Below are 22932 nucleotides of genomic sequence, written 5' to 3' on the forward strand. Positions count from 1 at the left end.
CCGAAATTTAACCTAAATCTATCATCTGATCTCTCTATTCTCTCAACTCTCCTCTCACATTCTCTATTAGGGGTGTAAACGAATCGAGCTTGGCTTGTCCGGGCTCGGCTCGTTTACTTTGAGGCCAAGTTCAAGCTCGAGTTCGACATAAGCTTAGAAATGTTGCTCGAGCTCGGCTTGATAGGGTTGGAACCCTGTTCGAGCTTGAGAGCTCGACTATTTTGGGATGCATATGTCCATGCATTGGCAAAAATGATTCAATCCTAGAATTCAATATTATGTGAAAGACCAATACCCATCTGTTTAATAAAACGAAGATACTTTTTCTGCTCTAATTTCATCAAACACAAAAACCATAATTCAGTAAAAAACAGAAACCCCAATACCTATTTATCCAAAAATATTTACACATTTTTCTGGGCAACTAAACAAACACATCAAACGGCAAAACCCCAAACCGCCCAACACCCAAGAAGTAACGGAGAAAAAAAAAAACCCAAAAAGAAAAGAAAAACGCACAAATCTTATCACCTACTTCAAGAGCGGAACGACCTCCGAGAGCGGCGTGGACGGCGGGGTTGGCAGCGGCGAGTTCCTTCAAACCGGGCACGAGCCGTTCAGCTTCAGCCAGGCGTCGAGGTGTGTGGTTGCTGCGGTGGTGGTGGTGATTGCTGTTGGGGGCAATGGGGGAGTGGTGGGAGCGGCAACAGAGATAGGAGGCGAGGAGGATGATGTATGAGACTTTGCGAGAGAGCTTAGGCTTGGTTACGAATCTTATAGTTTTTGATTGAATCTATGGGTTTTCTACGATAAGGCTCATTTGGAGTTGAAATCGAGGGCTTCTAAATGGAAGGAGTCGATCGAGTTTTGTTTTTAGGGTTTTGGGTTGATTCGAAGTTCTTGCGTTTACTTTAATAATTTTCGCTACGGTAGTGATGGATAATGGGTTCACTGCTTTGAATTGTACCATGGGCATTTCTGTGAAGAATTAGAGGATTTTCGGGCTCACCGTTAAGGCCAGAGAGAGAGACAGAGAGAGAGTCGTGGGGAGACACAGATTTCGAGCATGGACCTAGACGACATAGACGCGCTGGGCCATGTTCCGTCTCGTATCGCAAGATTCGCGCCGAAATCCTTCAAGCCGAAACCGAAACCGAAACCGAAATTCGAACCAAGCTTGAAACCGGAGCCCCAAGAGCCCGTACCAAAACCAGAACCCCTTGAAGTCGATGCTGCCACTACGACTAAGAAGGAAGAAGAAGAAGCAATTGGCGCTAAGGCCGAAGCATCCTTGGCGTCGAATGGCGCCGTAAAAACGGATACCCAAGCCAAGGTAGAATCAAAGGAAGATGATCCCATGGATGAAGACGACGTCGTTGTTCGCGAAATCGACGTCTTCTTCAATCCTTCCTTGGATGACGACACTAAGGTCTGAGTACTTATTTTCATATCTCACTCGTGTGCATGATATTGTGTGCGCGCTAATGTTTTTCTAATTTTCTTGAAATTTGTTTTCAGCTGTATGTTATGCAATATCCACTGAGACCGTCCTGGCGTCCGTACGAATTGGATGATCGTTGCGAAGAGGTGCGTGATTTCTTACCACTCCTGCATATTACTTGTTAATTTTATTTTTAAAGGCAAGTAGGGAGTTATGAGTTTGCTTTGTTTTTGTAGGTTAGGGTGAAACCTGTGAGTACACAAGTGGAAGTTGATTTGGCTCTTGATGTTGATTCCAAGAATTATGACCAAGATTTTGGTGACCGGCTGAGGATGACCAAGCAGGTCTGTTTATAATTCTGATGTTAAATGGAACATCTCTTTATGTTAAATTTTTGTTTAAGTAGCCAGAAATACTAATATAATGAAAACATGGTTATATGCAGTATAGTGTCTGGTTTATTTGCGAATTTAGTTATTTTGGATGTGAAATTAGACTGTGGAAGTTCATGGAGGTTAAGAAACTTGGTTTTGGGGCATGACACAAATTTCGTTACTAGTAATACTAAGCTGGGCTAGCTTTGTCTTCTTCTGGTGGATAGATTGGGTTCCTTATTGTATACTTCTAGTAAGCACTCTCACAGTGTTCCACTTTTGCGCCGAAGTTCTCTTTTACTTGGTGGTATTCCTGATTTTAATGGTCGGGCTGTTTGAGTGGACTTCAAAATTTAGAGGTCTGACCGAGGTTCGACTAGGGTCTGATCTTATCATAAATATTAGATAGTATTGTTATCAGATTGAAGTGAAGAGATTAATGTTAGGGGAGGTTTTGATCTAATGATTAAAGTGGTTGAAATGATTATAAAAGTTTCGAGTTCTAGTTGTAGCATTTGCATTTTTTTTTTTTGCCAATAGATTTTGCATAATACCTTGCACAAAACATCAAGTTGGTCTAGTAGTAAAGTTTACATATCCATTCCTTTATAACGTGTTTTGGGCATATTAAATAGTGGTTTTCATTTAAGCTGATAACAGTGAGCTGTATGGCTTGATTACCTTTCAACTCATGGTTGATTGGTCCAACCAGCCGGTTGAGGTTCTAATCTGGTTTTTAATTGAAACGGTCAAGCTAGGTATGAAGGAATTGGAATTTGGACCTGTTAAGAGTTGAATTGATCTAACTGACAGGTTTGATCCTTCTTTTCCCATTTAGGTGGATATCTGTTGATAAGGAACATAAAAAAAAGAGTTGAATTGATCTATCTGACAGGTTTGATCCTTCTTTTCCCATTTAGGTGGATATCTTTTGATAAGTAATTGAAATATCAATAGACGTGTAATTCAAGAGAAACCACCTAGCTAGTAGGGGCAAGAAGAACAAGAAAATCATGATAATAATCACCAAAAGAGAAAGAAAAAAAAAAGCTGTCCAAAGATACGATGTGTTAATTTTATCCAAAGTACTCACATAGTCCTCAAAACTTCTATTATTCTTTTCTCTCCATAGACACCAAAAGGCATGAAGGCACCATCGACTACTCATCTAGGCATGACCCAAGACAACCTAAATCGACTGAAGAAAACATTCCAAATAGCACAAGCAACTTCACAATGAAGCAAAAGATGGTTTATAGACTCTTCATTCCTTTTACATAAACAATACCAATCAACCACAATAACATGCCGCTTTTGGAGATTATCCTGAGGTTCTTTCCTAAGGTTGCCGACCAACTAAAAAGGCCACTCTCAACAGAACTTTAGTACACCAAAAACTTTCCAATGAAACGGACACCATCATGACAACCACACTCTGGAAGGATTTACCACCAAACAATCCCTTTTTGGAAGGAACCCACCACAACTTGTCCTCTCCTTCCCGTCTCACTTTCGCTAAATACTACACTCTGAAAAATGTGGCAAAGGCTTCCACCTCCCAATCATGGTCTTCTCTAGTAGCTCACGTTCCACTGAATGGCACCTCTAGAAAATTTCACGAGTCACAACAAAAGCATCCTTAAGGGTCGCATCCTCACACTAAAGATTATACCAGAAACTAACCTTAGAAAGATCTCCCACCTCAAATCTAGTTTGATTACAAAATGTTCCCCATTCCCTTCTACTATTATTCCATAAACCCTCCCCATACACCTCAATGGGCTTCCTAGAGCACCACCTTCCCCATGAACTTGCATATTTAGAGTCCTCCACCATCCTCCACCACCCTCCACCAAGCCTCTCTCTAAAGTCTATAGCCCCAAAGCCATTTACTTAAGAGAGCATGATTAAACTTTAGCAAGTTCCTAATACCCAACCCTCCCTCAAAGATCGGTATACAAACCTTAGACCATATCACCAGGTGATATTTGAACTCTTCACCTAACCCCCTAATAAGAAATCACGTCAACGCTTCTCAATACGGTTTGCAACACTTGGAGGGAGAGAAAGAATGGTCATGAAATACGTAAGTAAGTTGGATAGGGTGCTCTTGATAAGGGTAATCTTGTCACTCTTAGACAAATACAACCTTTTCCAACTAGGCAAGTGACGTTCTATCTTCTCAATCACAACGTTCGATATATGTTTAGCCTTATATGACGCTCCCAATGGAAGATCAAGATACTTCAAGGGCAGAGACAACCCCACAACCCAAAATTCCAGCTAACCCAATCACATCGTCTACATATCTCACAGGGCTGGCAAAATTAGTTCACGTGTCGTGTTCATGTCAACCCGGTTAACCTGCCAATTTGAACACAACGCGTTTATTAAACAGGTCATAAATGGATGACATTTATGACCCATTTGTGACATGAACCCGTTTAACCTAAATCTTAACTCTAAAGCTATGTATTCGTGTCAAGTTCGCGGGTCACGTGTTAAATTGTCAACCCTGAATTAAGCTAAACTTAAAATTGACTTAAAAAATTAAAAATAAAATTTTAAAAAATAAATAAATTGTACAAATGTGTCGACCCGTGAACCCGTTTATGTCAACCCCGAACACGACATGTTTATTTTACAACCTGTTTATGACTCGAACCCGTTTAATTTAAACTCTAACCATAAAATTACGTGTCATGTTTGCGGGTTAAATTGCCAGCCCTACTTCAAATCATAGGAATAAACTCCATGAAATGCGTAGATTATTTGGGCCGGCCCCGCTGAAAAGTAAGGTGTCATCGGCAGATAGAATAATGGATATCTTTTGCTTTTTTAGTTTTTTTACAAATGGAGCATGGTTAAGTGATTGTACTCACGTTGGACCTAGTGCCTAGTGGTTTGGCCAATGTGTGGCCAAGAATATTGCATGGTGATGTAGGCAGGGGTTTTGAGGAATTTAAATAACTTTTTTTTTTTTTTCCAGATTTTGGATCTATAATTTGTGAAACAATATTATTGTTTGTGCCACTATTTGTACTTCTTCATAGGTTTGCACTTTTGCCTGATATGGGAAGTCATTGATGATTGACTCTTCCAGTCCTACTTTTGAAACGGTGGTGGTATCCCAAGTATTAAGGTGATAAGGACAGGGTCCATCTCCTCTTCACTATTGTCTAGTATAGTTAGTCCACAAGTTTTGGAGCTCAATTACGACTTCTGTTAAGATTGTTGCTGTGTTTTTACTGATAATTATTCTTTTAATTGGAAAACTACATTTGTTGAGGCTTTGATGTCCTCATCATCTTGCCTTTTGCATTCAAATTTGTTTCCGTAACAAGAACTCATATTTCTTGGTTTCTCTTTAGACTTTGTCATCATCATGGAAGGTGCCACTCACAACTGGCTATGCTATTGGTGTTCTGATGGGTAATAAGGTATTGCATATATTGCTTTTTGAGGTTTAACCTACTCTGTTTATGCTATGAATGTGGCCGAATTTACATAAACTATTATCAGTAGATATGCTGGTATGTTTCAGCACTTGGTCACTAATGTTTAGGTCAACCAGCCCTTTTTTCCAAGATCTGCCTCACAAGTAGTTGTACTTGTCATTTAGGTGCTTTCTAGCGGAACATCAGTCCCATGAAGGTCTGCTTACTGCTGAATCATGGGGGTGATGTCTTTATTAAAAAATTATGGTTCCTTGAAATCTCCTTTTTTATTTGTTTTTTATTTTAAATATAATTTTAAGATTTTTTTAAAATAAATAAATTATGAATGGTATTTTTATCATTGGAGGGACATTGACAAATTTGGTAGTTTGGGGGGGCACATTCACTTGATCAATAGTTTTCTTTTCTTTTCTTTTTTTTTTTTTTGGAGGGGGGGTGGGGGCAATGTAGTGGTAGTTTGTGTGTACTTTCCCCTAAGTTTTTATCATTCCTTAATCCCATGTTGCTTGAAAGTAATTTCTTTGATTTTTAACTCATATATTAGTTGCTTAATTCCCCATAAGAGAGTTTGGGGAGTATAAAACTTCAACATCAGGTTTGGATGTATAAAGAAAGTGAGGAAGGGAGAGCTCCTCTCCTTCATTGGACCACTTTATAATCCTCCTAAAAGTGGGGTGAGGATTTGGTGTTAGGAAAGTGGCTTGATGAATTTTATTGTAATGACCAATGTACCCTTAGATTGATTGAAGAAAAGAGATAACTAAGAGAACGTATAACGGTATCATTTGTTTTTAAGTTTCTTTCCTCTCCTTTCTGATATGAACACCCAAGCAACATGAGAAAACTTCTATTCTTTCTTCTCATCTGCTTTCCCTGATGATAGTTTCTATCCCCTCTTTTCCTTTCTCTCAGAGCTCCCTATCATAATTTAGCATTGTAAGAGGTTTTCTCCGCTTCTTTACTGTGCAGTTACACCTGAATACACTTCATGCAGTTGCGCAGCTCCGGCCATCATTGGAACACCTGAAGTCTTGTGGCTCAAAAAGGAAGAACAATGTTAAAGTTAATGCAGAAGCTACAGTTAAATTGGAAGAATCCTCTGAAGAAAAATCTGTTGGTCCATCTAAGAAGCAGGTGATTTTCTTTTATTTGACATATGCTACTGGCATGTAGTCCTCTATTGCAGAAGAATACAAGTGCATGGATCTGATCGTGTTTATAGTAGGTACTCCTCAAGCATATCCATGTTTAGAGTTTAAAATGTACTCTGACATCTATAATCAATTAATAATTGAAAAGCTCAGCTTATGTGGTTTTCTTCTAGTTAAAGATGAAGCTTAAATTATTTTAACGTACAATAGCTGATATGAGATTTTGGGACTAAGCATAATGCTTTTATATATTATTAGCAGTAGTATTATTATCATCCTTTTACTTATCAAAAAAAAAAAAAAAAAGTATTATTATCCTCTTTTTTTTTTTTTCTTTTTTTTTTTTGGTAACTTTCTTTTGGGGTATGCTTGAGTAATGCTACATACTTATCTCTCTTCTCTCTCATCCTCTCCCGCCTTGTGTCGGAGCGTGGGTGGCGCGTGAGAGGGGTCTGGGGTCAGTGTTGGCTGTAACATGGTCGGTGGAATCCAAGGAGTTTGAAGTGCTGATTAAGGTAGGGGCATCAGGGGTGAGGATTTTTGAGAGGAGCAAAAGACTTCAAAGGTCCATCTTCTTGAAGAAAGATGAGCTAGCTTGGGTGGTGCGAATTGTGAAGGATTTGATTGCAGTGGAGAGTTCAGAAGTCTTCTGGGATCAGTCTAGAGCTGGGTATCCGAGAATCATTGCTCAGAAATGTGCTAATAGGCATGGTTGTTTTCTAACGGTGGAGGAATTCGATGGACGAAGGAGGTGTGGCTCGATCATCATTCCAGAAGGTAGGCTTGGAATTGGCTGGGATCGTTTCAGTGAGGAGATGAGAGTGGCAAACTCCTCTCTACGGGAATCTCTTGTGATCAGTGAGCATGGTGTGCTCAAGGGAGAAACAAGCGATAAGGAGGTCAAGGGATGCAGGAGCTACGCGGAGGCAGTGGGTCTATCGTTGAAGCAAACTAAGGAGGGCTGTAACTCCGAGCAGGAACAGTTCGCTAAGGTACAGAGAAGGCCGAATAGTGCTTCTGGACATATGGGACAGAAAACCCATGAGTTTGGCAGGAAAGGCTTGGTTTCGACAAAGACTTTTTACTCGGAGAGGGCCAACGGCGATCCTGGGGTGATTCCGACAAGGATTTTACGTCGGGCAAAGAACGATCATGAAACTGCAGAGTCTGGAAGACGAGGCGTGATGATTGATGGTGGTTTGGGGTGCTCGTTTAGAGCTTCGGCGAGTAATTCACAATCGCCGGCGACATCACAGGTCTCGATGACTGTGGCTGATCGCATGATGGGACAAGAAGGAAAGGGGCACCATGCTGCTGGGCAAACCTACTCCGCAGTAAGTATCGAGCTCCTCAAAGTCAGAGAGCTGTTGAAGCGTCTGCAACAAGACTGTGACGTAGGGATGGCGCAGGTCGACATGGCGCTCAAGGCTATGGAGGGAAATGGGTTTGGGCTTGGGCTGGGGCATGCTTCGAAAAGGATAGAGGTGTCTGGGCTGAAAAGGAAGCTTATGAAACCTAAAAAATGGTGGAGGGTGAAGAAGACTTCGGTCTTCAAACCTAAAGTAGGGTCAGTTTCGGGTATGGGCTTAAGTAACCCAGGACAGGATGGCCCATTACGAGAAGGTTGCTCAGCAGAAGAGGCTTTGACGAAAAAGGAGAAGTTTAGGTTTGGTGGGTGTCCTGACTCAGATAGGGCGGCAATCCCATCGCCGGTGTCTTCAGAGGTCAAGGGGGTTGGGTCAGTGGCTAAAGAGCTTTCTAAGGGGACCGACGACACTAGTGACAAGGTTTCTATAAGTCAGGCGAGAGAGGCACAGTCCACCAGGAAAGAAAAAGCGGTGATGACTTATAGGAGGAGGAAACGCGGGCCGCAGAGGTGGAAAACTATGTTGGTGGGCTCGCAAGAAGCCTCTTCGTCGGCTTCTGGGCAGGCGAAAGGCATTCTAGGGTCGTGGCCGGGAAATATCCAGAAGGTGCCGGAAACCCCTTTCTCGTCGGAGAAGTCACAGAGTGCGCCGGAGCGCCGCTTGGAGCTTGGAGATGCAGGGGGGGAGTCGCCGGAGTGTTTTGAGGAGAGAGGAGGTGCAGGTGAGGCCATGGGCTCTGACCCAGTTCAGTCTCCGGTGGTTTTTGCACCTCATCGGTGTTCTGGGATGGCGACAGGGGTATGCAGGGAGGAGACTTCGAATCTGTTGCAATCAGCTATTAGTGGACAGAATGGAATTGGGACTGGGTCAAATGGGGAGGAGGACAGTAGCTCAGCAACTATCGGTTTGGAGGAATTCGAATCTGAAAAGTGTTCTCCTAAATGGGTAGTAGAAAGCTGTATCAATTTCTGCCCAAAAATAGGTGTTTCAGATGAGGGGAAGAAGGAGGAGTTGGCAGCCCTGTTTAAGTCTATTGAAGATGCCAGGAAGCAGTTTGACTCTGATTTGGGGGATTTTTCAGGGAGTGCAATTCTTGTAAACAGAAATCAGACGATCTCTATGCAAGGCAGGGGTCGTGGGAAGGGTCAAAGTGGTGGATCATGAAGCTTAACATCATCGCATGGAACGTGAGAGGGTTGAATGCCCTAAAAAAAAGGTTGCGTATTAGGGGTCTTCTGAGAGAATGGAAAGCAGATATAGTTTGTTTGATTGAGACGAAGATGGAGACTATATCCCGGGAAGTGGTTCACAGTCTTTGGGGTGGCCAACATGTGGGGTGGAAGTATAAAAGGTCTAATGGTTTGTCGGGGGGGTTGTTAATGATGTGGGATAGGAGGGTGGTAGAGTGTAAGGAGGAGTGTGTGGGGCAGTTCACCTTGGCATGCTCTTTTCAAAATGTGGAGGACAACTGGGTGTGGGCTTTTGGAGGGGTTTATGGTCCGAATGATGATGTGGAGAGGAGGATCCTTTGGGAAGAGTTGGCTGGTTTGTTGAATGTGTGGGAGGTTCCTTGGTGTTTTGGTGGGGATTTTAATATGATTCGCTTCCCTAGTGAGCGCTCTAGTGCTTCGTATTACTCTGCGGGCATGATGGATTTCTCAGACTTCATCTCGGAGTATAATTTGATGGACTTTCCGATGGTGGGGGGACAATTTACTTGGTCCAATAATCAAGAAAACGAGACCTGGTCCAGAATAGATCGGTTCTTGCTCTCCTCGGATTGGGAAGATCATTTCCCTGCAGTGTCTCAAAAAAGACTGCAGCGCATGTTCTCCGATCATTTCCCTATTGCTTTGGATTGTGGGGCTCATTGTGGAGGTAAAAAATATTTCAAATTTGAGAACATGTGGCTCAAAGCCGAAGGTTTTCTTGACAAGGTTAGCTCTTGGTGGGGATCTTATTCTTTCGAGGGTCTTCCGAGTTATGTGTTAGCTAATAAATTGAAATCTCTCAAAATGGATTTGAAAAAATGGAATGAGGAGGAGTTTGGCGATATTGGGAGGAAAAAAAAGGAGTTGATGGGAGATATTCAAGAGTTGGATGAATTGGCAGAGTCGAGAGGGTTAGATCCAGAGGAGAAATCTCGAAAGGCAGATTTGTTGAAAGATTTGGAGAACACTTTGTTGTGTGAAGAGATTTATTGGCGCCAAAAATCTAGAACTTTGTGGCTCAAGGAGGGGGACCGAAATACTCGCTTCTTTCACAAGATGGCAAATTCTTATCGCAGGTACAATCGTGTGGAAGTGCTTCGTATTAATGGAGTCTTATCCGATGATCCAGTTGTGGTTAAAGATCACATGGTGCAGTATTATCAACAATTATACGTGGAGCAAAGTTCATGGCGGCCTAGAATGGACAACCAGCCATTCTTGTCTATTGATGAGGAGGATTGTAGGTGGTTGGAAAGAGAGTTTGAGGAAAAGGAGGTTTGGGAGGTGATAAAAGGTATGGATGGTGATAAGGCGCCGGGTCCAGATGGTTTCTCCATGGCTTTTTTTCAAGCTTGTTGGGGTGTTGTTAAACAAGATGTTATGGCGGTTTTTGATGAGTTCCACCGCAGACAGAAGTTGGTGAAGAGCTTGAATGCTACTTTCATATCTTTGATTCCTAAAAAGGCGGATGCGGTAGAGATGAAGGATTTCCGGCCCATAAGCTTGGTGGGAGGGGTGTACAAAATTGTTTCTAAGGTTCTCGCCTTCAGATTGAGAACTGTCTTGGGCAAGGTTATTTCCTACTCTCAAAATGCTTTCATAGGGGGACGACAAATCCTAAATTCGGTTCTTATTGCAAATGAGTGTGTGGATAGTCACATGAAGCAAGGGGTGCCAGGTGTTATTTGTAAGTTGGACCTGGAGAAGGCGTATGATCATGTAAATTGGGACTTTGTTTTGTACTTGCTGCATAGGTGTGGTTTTGGGGAAAGGTGGAAGGCTTGGATAGAATGGTGTATTACGTCGGTAAGATTTTCCATTCTAGTGGATGGCTTTCCGGAAGGGTTCTTTAGCAGTTCGAGGGGAATTCGGCAAGGGGATCCCCTTTCTCCGTTACTTTTTGTGCTTGTCATGGAGGCGTTGAGTAAGATGGTGAATGCTACGGTTGACCAAGGTCTTTTGACAGGTTTCTCTGTGGGAGATAGGGTGGTCTCGGATTTGGAGGTTTCTCACTCCTTATTTGCGGATGACACCTTGATTTTTTGTGAAGCTTCTCTCGATCAAATCCGGTATGTGCGCCTCATTCTTTTATGTTTTGAAGCTGTGTCGGGTTTGAGAGTTAATCTTGGAAAGTCTAAAATTGTGGCTATTGGAGATGTGGAGAACATTGGGGTGTTAGCTAATATCCTGGGGTGTAGTGTTGCCGATTTGCCCATGAAGTATTTGGGTCTCCCTCTTGGGGCGCCATATAAGGACACGATTATGTGGAATGATGTAATTGAGAAGATGGAGCGTCAAATGGCAGGTTGGAAGAGGATGTACCTCTCTAAAGGAGGCCGTCTAACTCTTATTAAGAGTACGTTGTCTAATCTTCCGACTTACTTCTTGTCTTTGTTTCCGATTCCCATGAGTGTAGCTAAAAGGCTTGAGAAGGTCCAAAGAGATTTCTTGTGGGGAGGAATGGGAGATGAGGCTAAGTTGCATCTTGTAAAGTGGGATCACGTTTGCCGTCCCTTATATTACGGTGGTCTTGGTATCTGAAAATTGCATTAGTTTAATCAAGCTCTCTTGGGGAAATGGCTTTGGAGATATGCGAACGAGAGTGAGGCTCTTTGGTGCAAGGTTATCAAAGCCAAATACGAAGAACAGGAAGGTGGGTGGTGCACGAAGGAGGTTTCGGGTTCTCATGGCGTGAGTGTATGGAAGCATATTCGTCAAGGTTGGAGTTCCTTTGCCAAAGGGTGTAGGTTTGAGGTGGGGGAGGGTTCGAAAGTTCGTTTCTGGCATGACACTTGGTGTGGGGAAACTCCTTTGAAGCAAGCTTTCCCTTCTCTGTTCAACATTGCAAGACACAAAGAAGCTTGGGTGAAGGACAATTTAACTTGGAGGAGTGGGGTTATAGAGTGGAATGTCACTTTTGTGCGACATGTTCAGGATTGGGAGATGGAGTTGGTTGCTCCTTTTTTTGAGCGGTTGTACTCGTGCAAGATCTCCGTAGGTACGGTGGATCGTATTTGCTGGGCCTTGTCTAGGAAAGGTAAATTCGAGGTTAAGTCGCTTTTCAAGGCCTTGTCTAATTTTGGCCATGAGATGTTTCCTTGGAAGAGTATTTGGCGCTCTAAGGTGCCTTTGAGAGTGGCTTTTTTTGGGTGGTCCGCGGCCCTTGGCAAAATTTTGACTCATGATAATCTGCGGAAGAGGAACCTTGTGGTGGTGGAGTGGTGTTGTATGTGCAAAAAGTCAGGAGAGTCAGTAGATCATCTTCTTCTCCATTGTGAAACTGCAAGAGCTCTTTGGCACACTATTTTCAGTCGGTTTGGGTTGCATTGGGTTATGCCTGGCAGAGTAAGGGACTTGTTCTCTTGTTGGTGGTCGGGAGGCCGTGCTAGAAGTGCGGTAGTTTGGAAGATGATTCCTCTTTGTCTTATGTGGTGTATATGGATTGAAAGAAATGCTAGATGTTTTGAGAATTCTACTAGGACTATAGAGGAATTGATTCATCTTTTCTTCTTTACTCTTTACTCTTGGACAGCCGCTTGGCTAGCTCCTTTAGTAATTAGCTTCTCTGATTTCCTCTTTCATTTCTCCTCTTCTTAGACGCTCTCTTGTATACTTCCCGTGTATATGGGTTGCGCCCCTCTGCGCTTTTGATATATATTTTTACTTATCAAAAAAAAAAACTTTCTTTTGGGGTGATGGGAGTCTAACCCCATTTCATTGAATTAAATTTGGTTGCCTGTCGAGTTCCTTTGAGGTATTTACTTCTTCTGCTTGCTTTTCAATTGTTTCGTATTCATTTATTAATTTGTTTTCATTTCAGAACAAGCGGATGGAGCCTTCAACTGACAAGAAAACTGACGATGAAGAGGTGTAAAACTTGACCATGGAATATAACAGTTGATATTTCCTTATTTAATGTTTTCACTAGTGGTTTAAACGGTGAACATCCAAAGTGCTTTAATTAAATACAGAGAACAAGTAAAATATGCAGCTTAGTAGGAATGAAGTGGACCTATTAACAGATTAATTATATGTTCACAACATCTAATGTCATATGTCGTGGCTTTATTTCTCTATTAACAAGTAAAATATGCAGCTTAGTAGGAATGAAGTGGACCTATTAACAGATTAATTATATGTTCACAGCATCTTATGTCATATGTCGTGGCTTTATTTCTCTATCTATTGTTTGCTTTGACCTTTCAGGCTATCTGTTATAGTTTCTTGCCATTTGCATGAAATTAATCATATGAGATACTGCTGTGTTTATGTGAATCAGGTTGTTTTCTGGATTGATATATTTTTGTACTCAGATACTTGGTTTGTCTAGCAACTAAGAAGCAGTGGAACTCTGCCAAGTTATTTTTTGTTTTTATTTTATCTTTTGTTTTATTTAGCCCATCATAGTTTCCTTACTCTTTTTTCTCCTTTTAGCTAGGTGTTTTCTCTTGTACTTGGGGCGCCTTACGTTTTTAATAATATTTTGATTACTTATTGAAAAAAAAAATTTAGTCCATCATTGGGAGATATTGTAAGACCTAGTCACCTTTCTATCTTCAAACAGCTGCATGCTCTATTCAAGTGCTTTTATTCTTCCGGTTTTGTCTGAACTGCAAACTGAGAATTATTTAGGACCCTCATATAAATATATTTTTCTTTTCATTTCTTTTCTTTTTGCAGTCTTGGGTTCCTCTCAAGTATCATAGTTCAGAGAGTGATTTCTCTGCCAGATATTTACAAAGAATGGTGGCACAAAAAAGCTCTCCTATACAATTTATGATGAATCCGTATGGCTTTTATTTTCTTATTGATACATATCATCTCATCTTGCAATCCTCACTGTTTATTTGAACCACAGGAGATCCTTTTGTATACTCCCAGTGTATTTTGGGGCGCCTTACGCTTTTAATAAGATTGGTTATTACTTATCAAAAAAATGAGATCTCCATTTATTTACCAAATTCTTGACTCTTTATTTAAAGCAATTATGCAGATCATTTTACTCTTTTTTTTTTTTTTTTTTCCCTTCATTATTATTCTTGTTTGAAGGTTTGACTATGTTGACTCCTTCTGTCGCGGGGCACCTAACAACATTAAACCCAAAGGTCCTTCACGAAGGTACTCTGATATATTCTGTGTGATGAATGGTTTGATGTCTTGTTGTGCGATCTTTATATTGATGTAAGAAATTATTGGGGAAGCTAGTATACAGACAAATTACCTTCGCCTCATTCTGCTTTGTTTTTCAATTCCATTTCTGGCATGCACCTGCTTCGATGAAATTAATACAATTAACTCAACACTTTTTTTTTTTTTTTTTGGGAGATAATTAACTCACACTTGAGTGCACTTGAAGTGCTCCAATTTCCATTCGCATAGCAAAGAAATAAACACATAAAACAAAACATCTAGATAATTAATGTTTTACCGCATAAATAAGTAAATAATAAACAAATAGATTGTTTGTGTATTTTAATTAGCACGGCTGGGTACGGCAAACACCAAAGGGGACATAATATTAATTCCGTTTCTGACATGCAGCCGGTCAAGTTCATGTTTTCTTGAAGTTTAAAATTCATTTTTTTTTATTTGGTTGGTAGAATTTTAAAAATGTTGATGGATAATATTTCAGGTATTTGCACACACTGCCTCTGGAAGAACGCATCAAGAAACTGCTCTGTGAGGTTTGTTTTAATTTACTTTAACTTTGAATTATGTGATGAGCATATAATGGCACTTGAAAAGAAGTTTGTGATGCCAGTGCATGTGTGTGAATTTGTGAATGCACATGCATGGCCTTGCACATAGTGAATAGTTGGAGCTTTCCTGTAGGTCAATGGTTTAGGGACTTTTGCATTTGTCACTCATCATTTTATGGTTCACTCCCAGGGTATAAATTTACAGAGTGAGAGCGCTAGAGCAGTGACATCTAAATTATCACAAGGTCGAGAGTGTTTTGAGAGTGTCTATACATTTATATTGCATAAGTTATTAACTTAATTTTGTTGCATTAGCCTGAAAGAAAGGTAACTAACTGTCATACGCTTGTCAAAAGAAATAAAGTACCTCAATGGCAATAATTTCAGTTCTCCAATCTATTGGTTTGTGGTCAAACCCTGATACCTACACTATACAATTTTTTTTTAATGAAATTTAATTAGAAAAGGAATTTGTGGTCAAATTCGCACTTAACTCAGCCAAAATCACAAATTTGACAAACGCCACACAAAAGGTGTTATTCTTGAATTCCAGGCAATTAGCTACCTATGTGGGCAAATTCTGTATACTAGGTTCACACTGCATAGGGTGCATTCTCTGTCTAGCAAGGCTCTTTAATGTAAAAGTCAAAATAATTTTGAAATTTTTTTTTTCTCTACACGTATGCACATATTTTATGAAGAATTTTGAAGCAAGGACTACTAGACTATTTGCATAACTGTTTTTGAGCATTTATTTCTGATTTCTGTATGGTTAATTAGGAGCTTTTCTTAATAGGGACCTCCAGTTCACCGATTCACATTTCTGAAACACTTTGCTCCAGACTACTCCAATGAAGAATTTTTGCAAGTCCTTCAGAAGCATGCTCTACTGGTACAAGGCCTTTGGGCTCCAAAAAGTCCATTGCTAATTCCTGAGGGTGGTGAATCATCCTTAGCTAGGGATTATGTCCTCCTTTTATTCAGCAAGAATATAGTAATTTCACAATCAGATATCCCAACAATTCTTAAGAAAACAATGAACATCTTCCTGGATGCTCTCGCCATCAAAAGATCTTCCCCTACATTTAATGGTTGGAAATTGAAAGAGCCTGCTGATGCTTCATTTATAAAACTCTATCCAGAAATTGTTGATGCGCAAAAAGAGATTTGGAACAATATTGAAAGCAAGTTATATGGTTGTATTGGAGGTAAAAGAGGTGGGCCTCGGGAAAAGAATGCTGTCTCAAAGCCTATTATGACTGGTATGCCTGGAAAAACTGTGAGCTCCGATAAAAGTGTTACAAAAATTGCAAGTAGAGTATCTAGTGGGAGGAAGACCATGTTAGAAGAAACTCGAGAAGCTCTACCAAGGGTCCTGCCAAAAGTTTTTCAAACTCACAAGGTTTGCAGGTAGGACTTTGGGAGCTTTGATTTTGTCACAATTTCCTACACTATAGACACTTGACTATAATAGTTGATTTATCTATTTTAACTTTCAACATCAACCCTTTTTATGCCCAAACTAGTCCACAATTTTTGTCTAGTAATAGTTACATTGAGCATAGCTGTGAATGAGCAATAGACTTTTGACAATTCTTTTTCCATGTATATATATCCTTTTGTACATATATGAAGATGCTGCTTTGAGTTTCTTTTGTCGCGCGGGGTTTTCCTTAACTGTTTGATGCAGCCAGAAAAGCATCTAGCAGGTTTCTATATGAATATCAGTTTTGGCAAGTAAAGGCTTGTTAAAGTATTTTGCTTCTCTTTGGCTTGCTGTGACGTCCAGATGCTTTCATGGTTCTGAAGGTCCTCTCAAGAGTATGTTAGGGTTGAAATACTTACTTATTTGAGTGGAAATTTTAAGAAACTACTGTTTTGCACTCTTTAGACGGATGTACATAATTTACATTTAGTAATTTTAGCTGTGCCTTTAGTTCTCTGCTGGGAGGGATACTTTCCATAATTAAGCTTTTTTTAGGATTTTCAAAAAGTCTTAAGAGTCCATTGTTGATTTTGTTTTATGTCTGTTGAGTATTACTGGGTAGTAAGGTGGTGCAAAGTTGTTTTGTGGGCAGCTCTACTGTAGTTGTGGCATTACAGTACTTTTACTTGTAGATAATTTGGTGGTGAAGAGTACGAAGTTGTATATTTTAATAGTTTCAAGCCTGAACCTTGATTCTGCGGTTACGAAGCTAGGTAAACTTGCGAAGGCTAGAGTCACTCATATATTGTTTTCCCACCATGTTTAATGTTTACTATATTTGTCAACATGATTTCTTCTGAAATGCTGCAGATGTATTATCTTGATTCTTTTAGTCATGCTATTATCCAAAGTTGCCTATCATAAAATTTTCCACTGGCCATATTTCTAGTATTTTGCACCACATGCAATTTTAGCTTTTTAATTAAGTCAATCTTAGATTGAGATTGATAAATTTTTTTGGAAACTAGCTGCAATGATACATTGTAGAATGATATTGTCATTTGTTGTCAGCTTCCAGCAGATATGCCAAGGTCTGCGTCAATTGGCGATTTCCCTGTCTACTCTTCCAAAGCGTGATGCTAAAATGGTAGTTGCTGCTGCATATGGTGTTGATAGTCCGGAAGAATTGCAGGAAATCATAAACCAAGTTGCAATAAATATTAATGACCTTTATGTCTTAGAGTCATCTCCAGAACACCCAGAATATGATCCATTGAGGTTATTCACAATTTCATGTTTTTTTTTTTTTTGGATGAGTCATGGTATCTCTTCTTCGGCTAAACCATAATTTTGTTATCTATAACTTCATAAGAAATTTATTTCCCTGATGGTCCAAATTTTTTTAGGTCTAACTGAAATTTTAGTTTGAGCAGTAAAGTCCTTGAATTTATGCTTCAGCATAACTGGTATGTCACGGAGCTTGATGATGTGTTGTATACTTTTATTCTTTGTCATTTGGGTCAATAAATAGATAACGTGGCATGCATAGGAGAAAGAACATGTGATCAGTACATTCAAATCACATCATGCATTCAAGTCAATGGGATGGTTGAGTTGGCCATTGTTGGTTTTAAATGTATCTTTTAGAGAGTTCCTTCAAGTTTATTGAACCAATTTAAGCACCAGTCAACCAACTCGATGAACTAGTCTAGTTAAAGTAAGTGATAATTGAAAGGGTTGGTGAGCTATGTATGGTATAGGTCAGCAAGCCTGTTAGTCTAGTAGCTTCATGGTTACCTCAAGGTTTTCATGGTGTGAGATGGAGGCTGTAGTGGTGATCAGAGTCTAGAGGTTGGTCACAGTGAACTTTGAGTTGATTATGGGTTATGGGTTGTGGCTACAAACTTGAACAAGATGGCGGCAGGAAAAGGTGGTGGTTTTGTGGTTGCAGATCTGGGAAATATATGAAGCAGTTTGTAGTTGCCAAATTGGGTTGTGAGATTGGCAGTAGCGACAGCCATCTATTTATTTATTCTCTTTAAAGCCCTCCATCTCTCAATTTATTTATTTTGTGACAATGGCCCATGCATTTCTCCAAAGTTGCTCAAATATTATATAAACTGAGTTTGGTTCCATTTGTAAGTCCGCGTGGTCATATGTCCATCTACATGTCATATTCCTGCCATTGTTGATGGGCCATATGGCGGAGAATGTGAAGCATCATCAAGTTACGTCATGTAGCACTAATGTCTGTCGATGATTTGATACTGACTCAATAAAGTTAAAAGGACTTTATTGTTTGAATTGGAACTTCAAAGACGTTATTGAAATGCTTATAAACATGAAATGACCAAAAATAAGTAGCCATTTTTCTTTTTATTCAAAAATTTTATGAGCTAAAAGAAATGGTGTTGATGCTCTGGCGGAGCTTTATGAATTTTAAGAAGAATTTGCATTAATAGTTTTTGGTACTCCTATATTATTGTACGAAATACTTTGCATTAATGCTATTTGTGACTTTCTCTTCTTCTCATTAAATGTTGTCACCTTGCAGGGGCATTGTTATTGACCTTCTACGTGCAAGGTCACATGTTAAAAAGGCTGAAGTATTTGAAGCTGCCAAGTTGGCTCTTAAGAGGGATATCACCAATAATGAATATAATAAGGTCACTAGTTAATTTTGTTTCTTCAGATTTGCTTTTGATTTTCTTCCACTTATAAATAGACGATGATAATTGTTGTAGTAGAAGTAATAACAACGACAACATCATAAAATAGAAATAGAAAAGGAATTTGTTGACTTCATCAGTAGTTGGTATTACTAGAGAGTAGAGAGTTCTTGACAGGATGGATTAAGATCGTCTAACAACACATGGTTCATGTTAGCCATATTTCAGCAATATGTTATTTTATGTATGGCCATGATCTTGCATTACCATAATGGGACCCATCTACTCTTGTGATGGGCACTTTATTTATATTTGTAGGTGTCAAACCCCTGGTTTAACATTGCGTGGCTTAGATTTCACCTGCATGAATCATGCTTCTCATCATGACATTAGAGGATTTGAATCCCTAGCAGAGTAAGCACTTTAAAATTTAATAAGGGATATCTTCAAGTGTGCGAGGACCTAGAGATGTGAATTTTTTTTTTTAAAATTACAGCATAGTATTTAATCACATTACAATATAGTGCTGCATGGAAGATTAGGATGCATAATCAATAGGCAGTGTAGAGTTCCAGCTTCTGGTTGTCCCCTCTTAACTTTGCTTGGAGAAATAAAAAATAAAAAAAAGCTAAAGTAGAGTCACATCGTATGGGTTAATGCTTCTAGATTTCAATTTACTGGAACACAAGTTCTCTTAACATACAATTGCAAGGGGGCCCTGGCTCGCAGTAAAGGAAGGAGGGTGGATTGTGTTAGGTGTCAAGTTTAAATCTTGCCAATTTACTAGTCCACACCCCTCCCCACCCAAAACTCTTGCTCCAAACTATTTGTTGTACCTTTTACTTGAAACTAATGGACAAAGGCACTTAATAATGACATCAAAAATGCATCTTCCTTTGCTTGATGAATTATATTTTAGAGATGATATATAGTCAAGTATCAAAAACTAAGAGATCTAAGGAAGTACACTATTAGAAATGGTTGAGATTTCCCACTTTCCATCAACTTTAACTTTTTAGGATGTTAGTTAAATTCATTGTTTTCTATTTGATTTAATATGGGAGTAATGTTAGAAAGGAAGCCTTTTGTCCCTCCAAGGGTTATGTGGTTTTAAAAATATCATTGGATCAAAATTCAATAGTGATCCATTCCAAATATAATAATAATAATAATAATGATTATTGTCTCTGGAGTCCAATTACTTATTTATTTTTCTTGACTAAAAATTATCCTCCATTATGTTTGCGCACTTATTGCCTTGTGCATTGCAGTTAATCTTATTAATAATAATGATCTTTTTGCAGGTCATGAATGATATTTGTGTTTCCAAAGGTTCTGCATGGGTCTTGAAAAGTGGTGATGGAGGTTCAAAATGATACTGCACTGTTCATTGGATTAGTAACAAAAATTATTTGAAGGTAGAAAGAAAAATAAGATGCAAGTTATGAGAGGATGTTCAAATTTTGATCTTATATATTGAAGGAAGTTGTTGATATTGATGATGCTCAAGCATTTCAACAAGCCTTTTTTTTCAGCTGCTTGTTCTCTGCCACAAGAGATCTGTGGGGATACTCCGCCGCTTCTTGCACTCCCTAGTACCTCCATGAAAATGTTTTAGATGTGTAGGTAAGTGCCAGTTAAGAAACCAAATTGATCTTTTTAGTTGAAATCATAGCAATGATGAAATTCACGTAAAGATTGAAGCATTATTATTGTTGCCCCTTTCACGTATCAGTTATCACTACAAATATTGACATTGATCCTCAGGTGTCTCTGGTCGTTTCTGCTCTTGCTTTCATAAGAATGCTAAGAACAATTTTTGGCTTTATGACGGATCCAGAAGATTGACTACTATTGTGTCAACTTGTGCTGTTTCTTCGCTGCAGAGGGTGCTCAGCTGCTCAATTGGAAACGAAGTTTCACTTGTAGCGGGGTTATGCCTAAGTACCTTACTGTTTGATTGATTATAATTTATAAGACCCATCAAGTCCGCATTGTTTTCTCATGGTTTCCATGTATCTTTGCAGAAGACACAAAGCTTTGAATGTGTTTAATACCAAACCACAATTAATTGTTACCCTTTGTATATAGTATGAGCAGTACCAGAGGATGGTGGGTGATTTTGGGACAAGGTTAGTGAAATGGAGGTGAGTGATTTTATGGTCAGAATTTAATGTTGTATTTAACGGTGTAGATGATATCATGTGATAATTATGCTGGCACACCATTCAAAAAATTTAAGTGATGTGACATCATTTATACCGTTATATGTAATAATATTAAAACATAATAAATTGACTTATCGATTGAAGGTTAAAGGCGATTGAAATTAGGATCCTCTCTAGTTCATGAACCGGAGAGGATGCAGTTCCATGCAATTGTGTATTTCATTAAGTTATAAATACTAAGGTCCCTAGTTCTTAAGGGGTAGCTCAATCGGCTGTGGACTATGCTTCATAAAACGGAGGTCATTAGTTCGAATTTTTCTTTCTTTTTCCTTTTTTTGTTTTTTTGTTTTTTTTTGTTTTTTTTTCCACTTTTCATGGAAATAGAGCTACTTCTAAAAAATATGAAACCAAATATAAGAAATATCTTGGTCCCGTAAGCAAACAGCCCCCTAATATACACATTAATCGAGTTAAGGAGAATTTTATTCTCGTTACCAAACACCCTTTAATTTGAATAAGAACTGACATGGATCATGCTATCCTTGTAGCCTAACGTAATATGAATATCATATAAAAAAGTATTTACACAAAATAATTGATAATTAAACATTACAAATGTTAGTCAACATGATGTAACCAAAAAAGAAAAGAAAAAGAAAAGCATATGTTTTTGTCCTTAATATATATGCTAATATAAGAAGACAAATAAATACAGAATATAGTAAATATATATTTGTTTGTCTTTTCTTGTATGTCGATCGTTGTATCAGATCTGAGTTACCTTTGTAAAATTTGCAGTCAGATGCAAAAAAACGTCATAAGCATATGTGTCGCTGATTGGGAACAAAAAATGATATTTAATGTTATACAACATTAATAGTATAACGGTATAAACTTCACCACTGTAGGATTGACGAAGCCAAACATATCAATTGGGTTACCTCATTTGGGGGACATGCAACATCATATTGATCCGATGCTTGGTTCTAATCTTAATCGCCATCATTATCCTATGAATCTTGAAGAGCATGAGAAACTTAAGTGTCAAATGGATGAGGTATTGTCTAAAGATCATATCCAACAAAGTCTTAGCCATTGTGCAATACTAGCTTTGCTTACGCCCAAGAATGATGGGTCATTGACAATGTGTATAACACTCCTTATTCTCGGGTGTTACAATGTGTGTGGATAGTTGTATCATTAACAATATCACAATCATGCATATATTCCTGTATTCCTTGAGTGGATGACTTTTTGGATCGGTTATGTGGTGCCACCATGTTTATGAAACTAGATTTAAAGAGTGGGTTACAGCAATTTCGTATCTATCATAGCGATGAATAAAAAACAAAGTTTTAGATTCGTGAGAGATTGTAAAGTGATTGGGGATGTTGTTTTGGTTGTCTAATACCCCTAACACTTTTCATGTGGGTGATGAACCACATGGTTTGATATGGTTCTATTTATATTTTATTTATAATTATGGTGCTGATCACTAGGGGTGTTCAAATAGTTATATTCGTCGGTTATTGGCTATAACCGGCAACCGCAATTGACTTGGGCGGTTATTAGTTTTTAATAACCCCAACCGTCTAGGCAGTTATTGGTTATTTTATAACCGGTGGTTAACGGTTATTTAATCCAATAAGAGCGTGGTTATAACCCTTTTTTTTAAAAAAATGAACTTTTGGGCTTTTTAAGTGTTTTGGGCATTTAATTTGCTATTTTTTAGTCTTATTTTAGAGGTTCAAGGCAAAAAAATGTTTCAAAAAAGATGAAAAAAAACATGGCCAAATAAATTATAGCCTAAAAATATGGCTAAAAAAACATAGCCCAAATCTATAGACTCGGGCCTCGGGACTCGAGCCACGGGGGCTCAGGTCTCGGAACTCGGGACTCGGGTCTCGGGCCTCTGCTTTGACAGACTCGAAAACGAGGCAAGGTTGGCGAGTTTTGCAGGTTCGTGGG

At 39.1% G+C, this 22932-nt stretch overlaps 1 protein-coding gene across 3 annotated transcripts; it reads left to right on the forward strand.

Annotated features, from left to right (window-relative positions):
• Window positions 1–383: 383 nt before the first annotated feature.
• On the forward strand, window positions 384–21114 carry LOC132181617 (uncharacterized). Of its 3 annotated transcripts, none has more exons than XM_088513179.1 (16): window positions 384–1429; window positions 1519–1587; window positions 1678–1785; window positions 5187–5255; window positions 6243–6407; window positions 12823–12870; window positions 13683–13789; window positions 14052–14120; window positions 14635–14686; window positions 15498–16111; window positions 17199–17405; window positions 18682–18793; window positions 20101–20214; window positions 20332–20422; window positions 20564–20740; window positions 20824–21114. In XM_088513179.1, exons 1-13 carry the CDS (start codon window positions 1067–1069, stop codon window positions 20170–20172), a joined length of 2055 nt encoding a protein of 684 aa, XP_088369305.1. In that variant the 5' UTR covers window positions 384–1066; the 3' UTR covers window positions 20173–20214; window positions 20332–20422; window positions 20564–20740; window positions 20824–21114. The 3 variants fall into 3 exon arrangements, with proteins under 3 accessions (XP_088369305.1, XP_088369306.1, XP_088369304.1); XM_088513180.1 differs by having other exon boundaries at window positions 20564–20729; XM_088513178.1 differs by having other exon boundaries at window positions 20564–21114.
• Window positions 21115–22932: the final 1818 nt, after the last annotated feature.

Source organism: Corylus avellana, chromosome 2 (assembly GCF_965113065.1).
Source record: "Corylus avellana chromosome 2, dhCorAvel1.hap1.2, whole genome shotgun sequence".
NCBI lineage: Eukaryota > Viridiplantae > Streptophyta > Magnoliopsida > Fagales > Betulaceae > Corylus > Corylus avellana.

Coding starts and splice junctions, on each gene's coding strand:
- LOC132181617 (XM_088513178.1), top strand. CDS start 1,067: ATGGACCTAGACGACATAGACGCGCTGGGCCATGTTCCGTCTCGTATC. Junction 1,588..1,677: donor TGGATGATCGTTGCGAAGAG/GTGCGTGATTTC, acceptor TTGTTTTTGTAG/GTTAGGGTGAAACCTGTGAG. Junction 5,256..6,242: donor GTGTTCTGATGGGTAATAAG/GTATTGCATATA, acceptor TTTACTGTGCAG/TTACACCTGAATACACTTCA.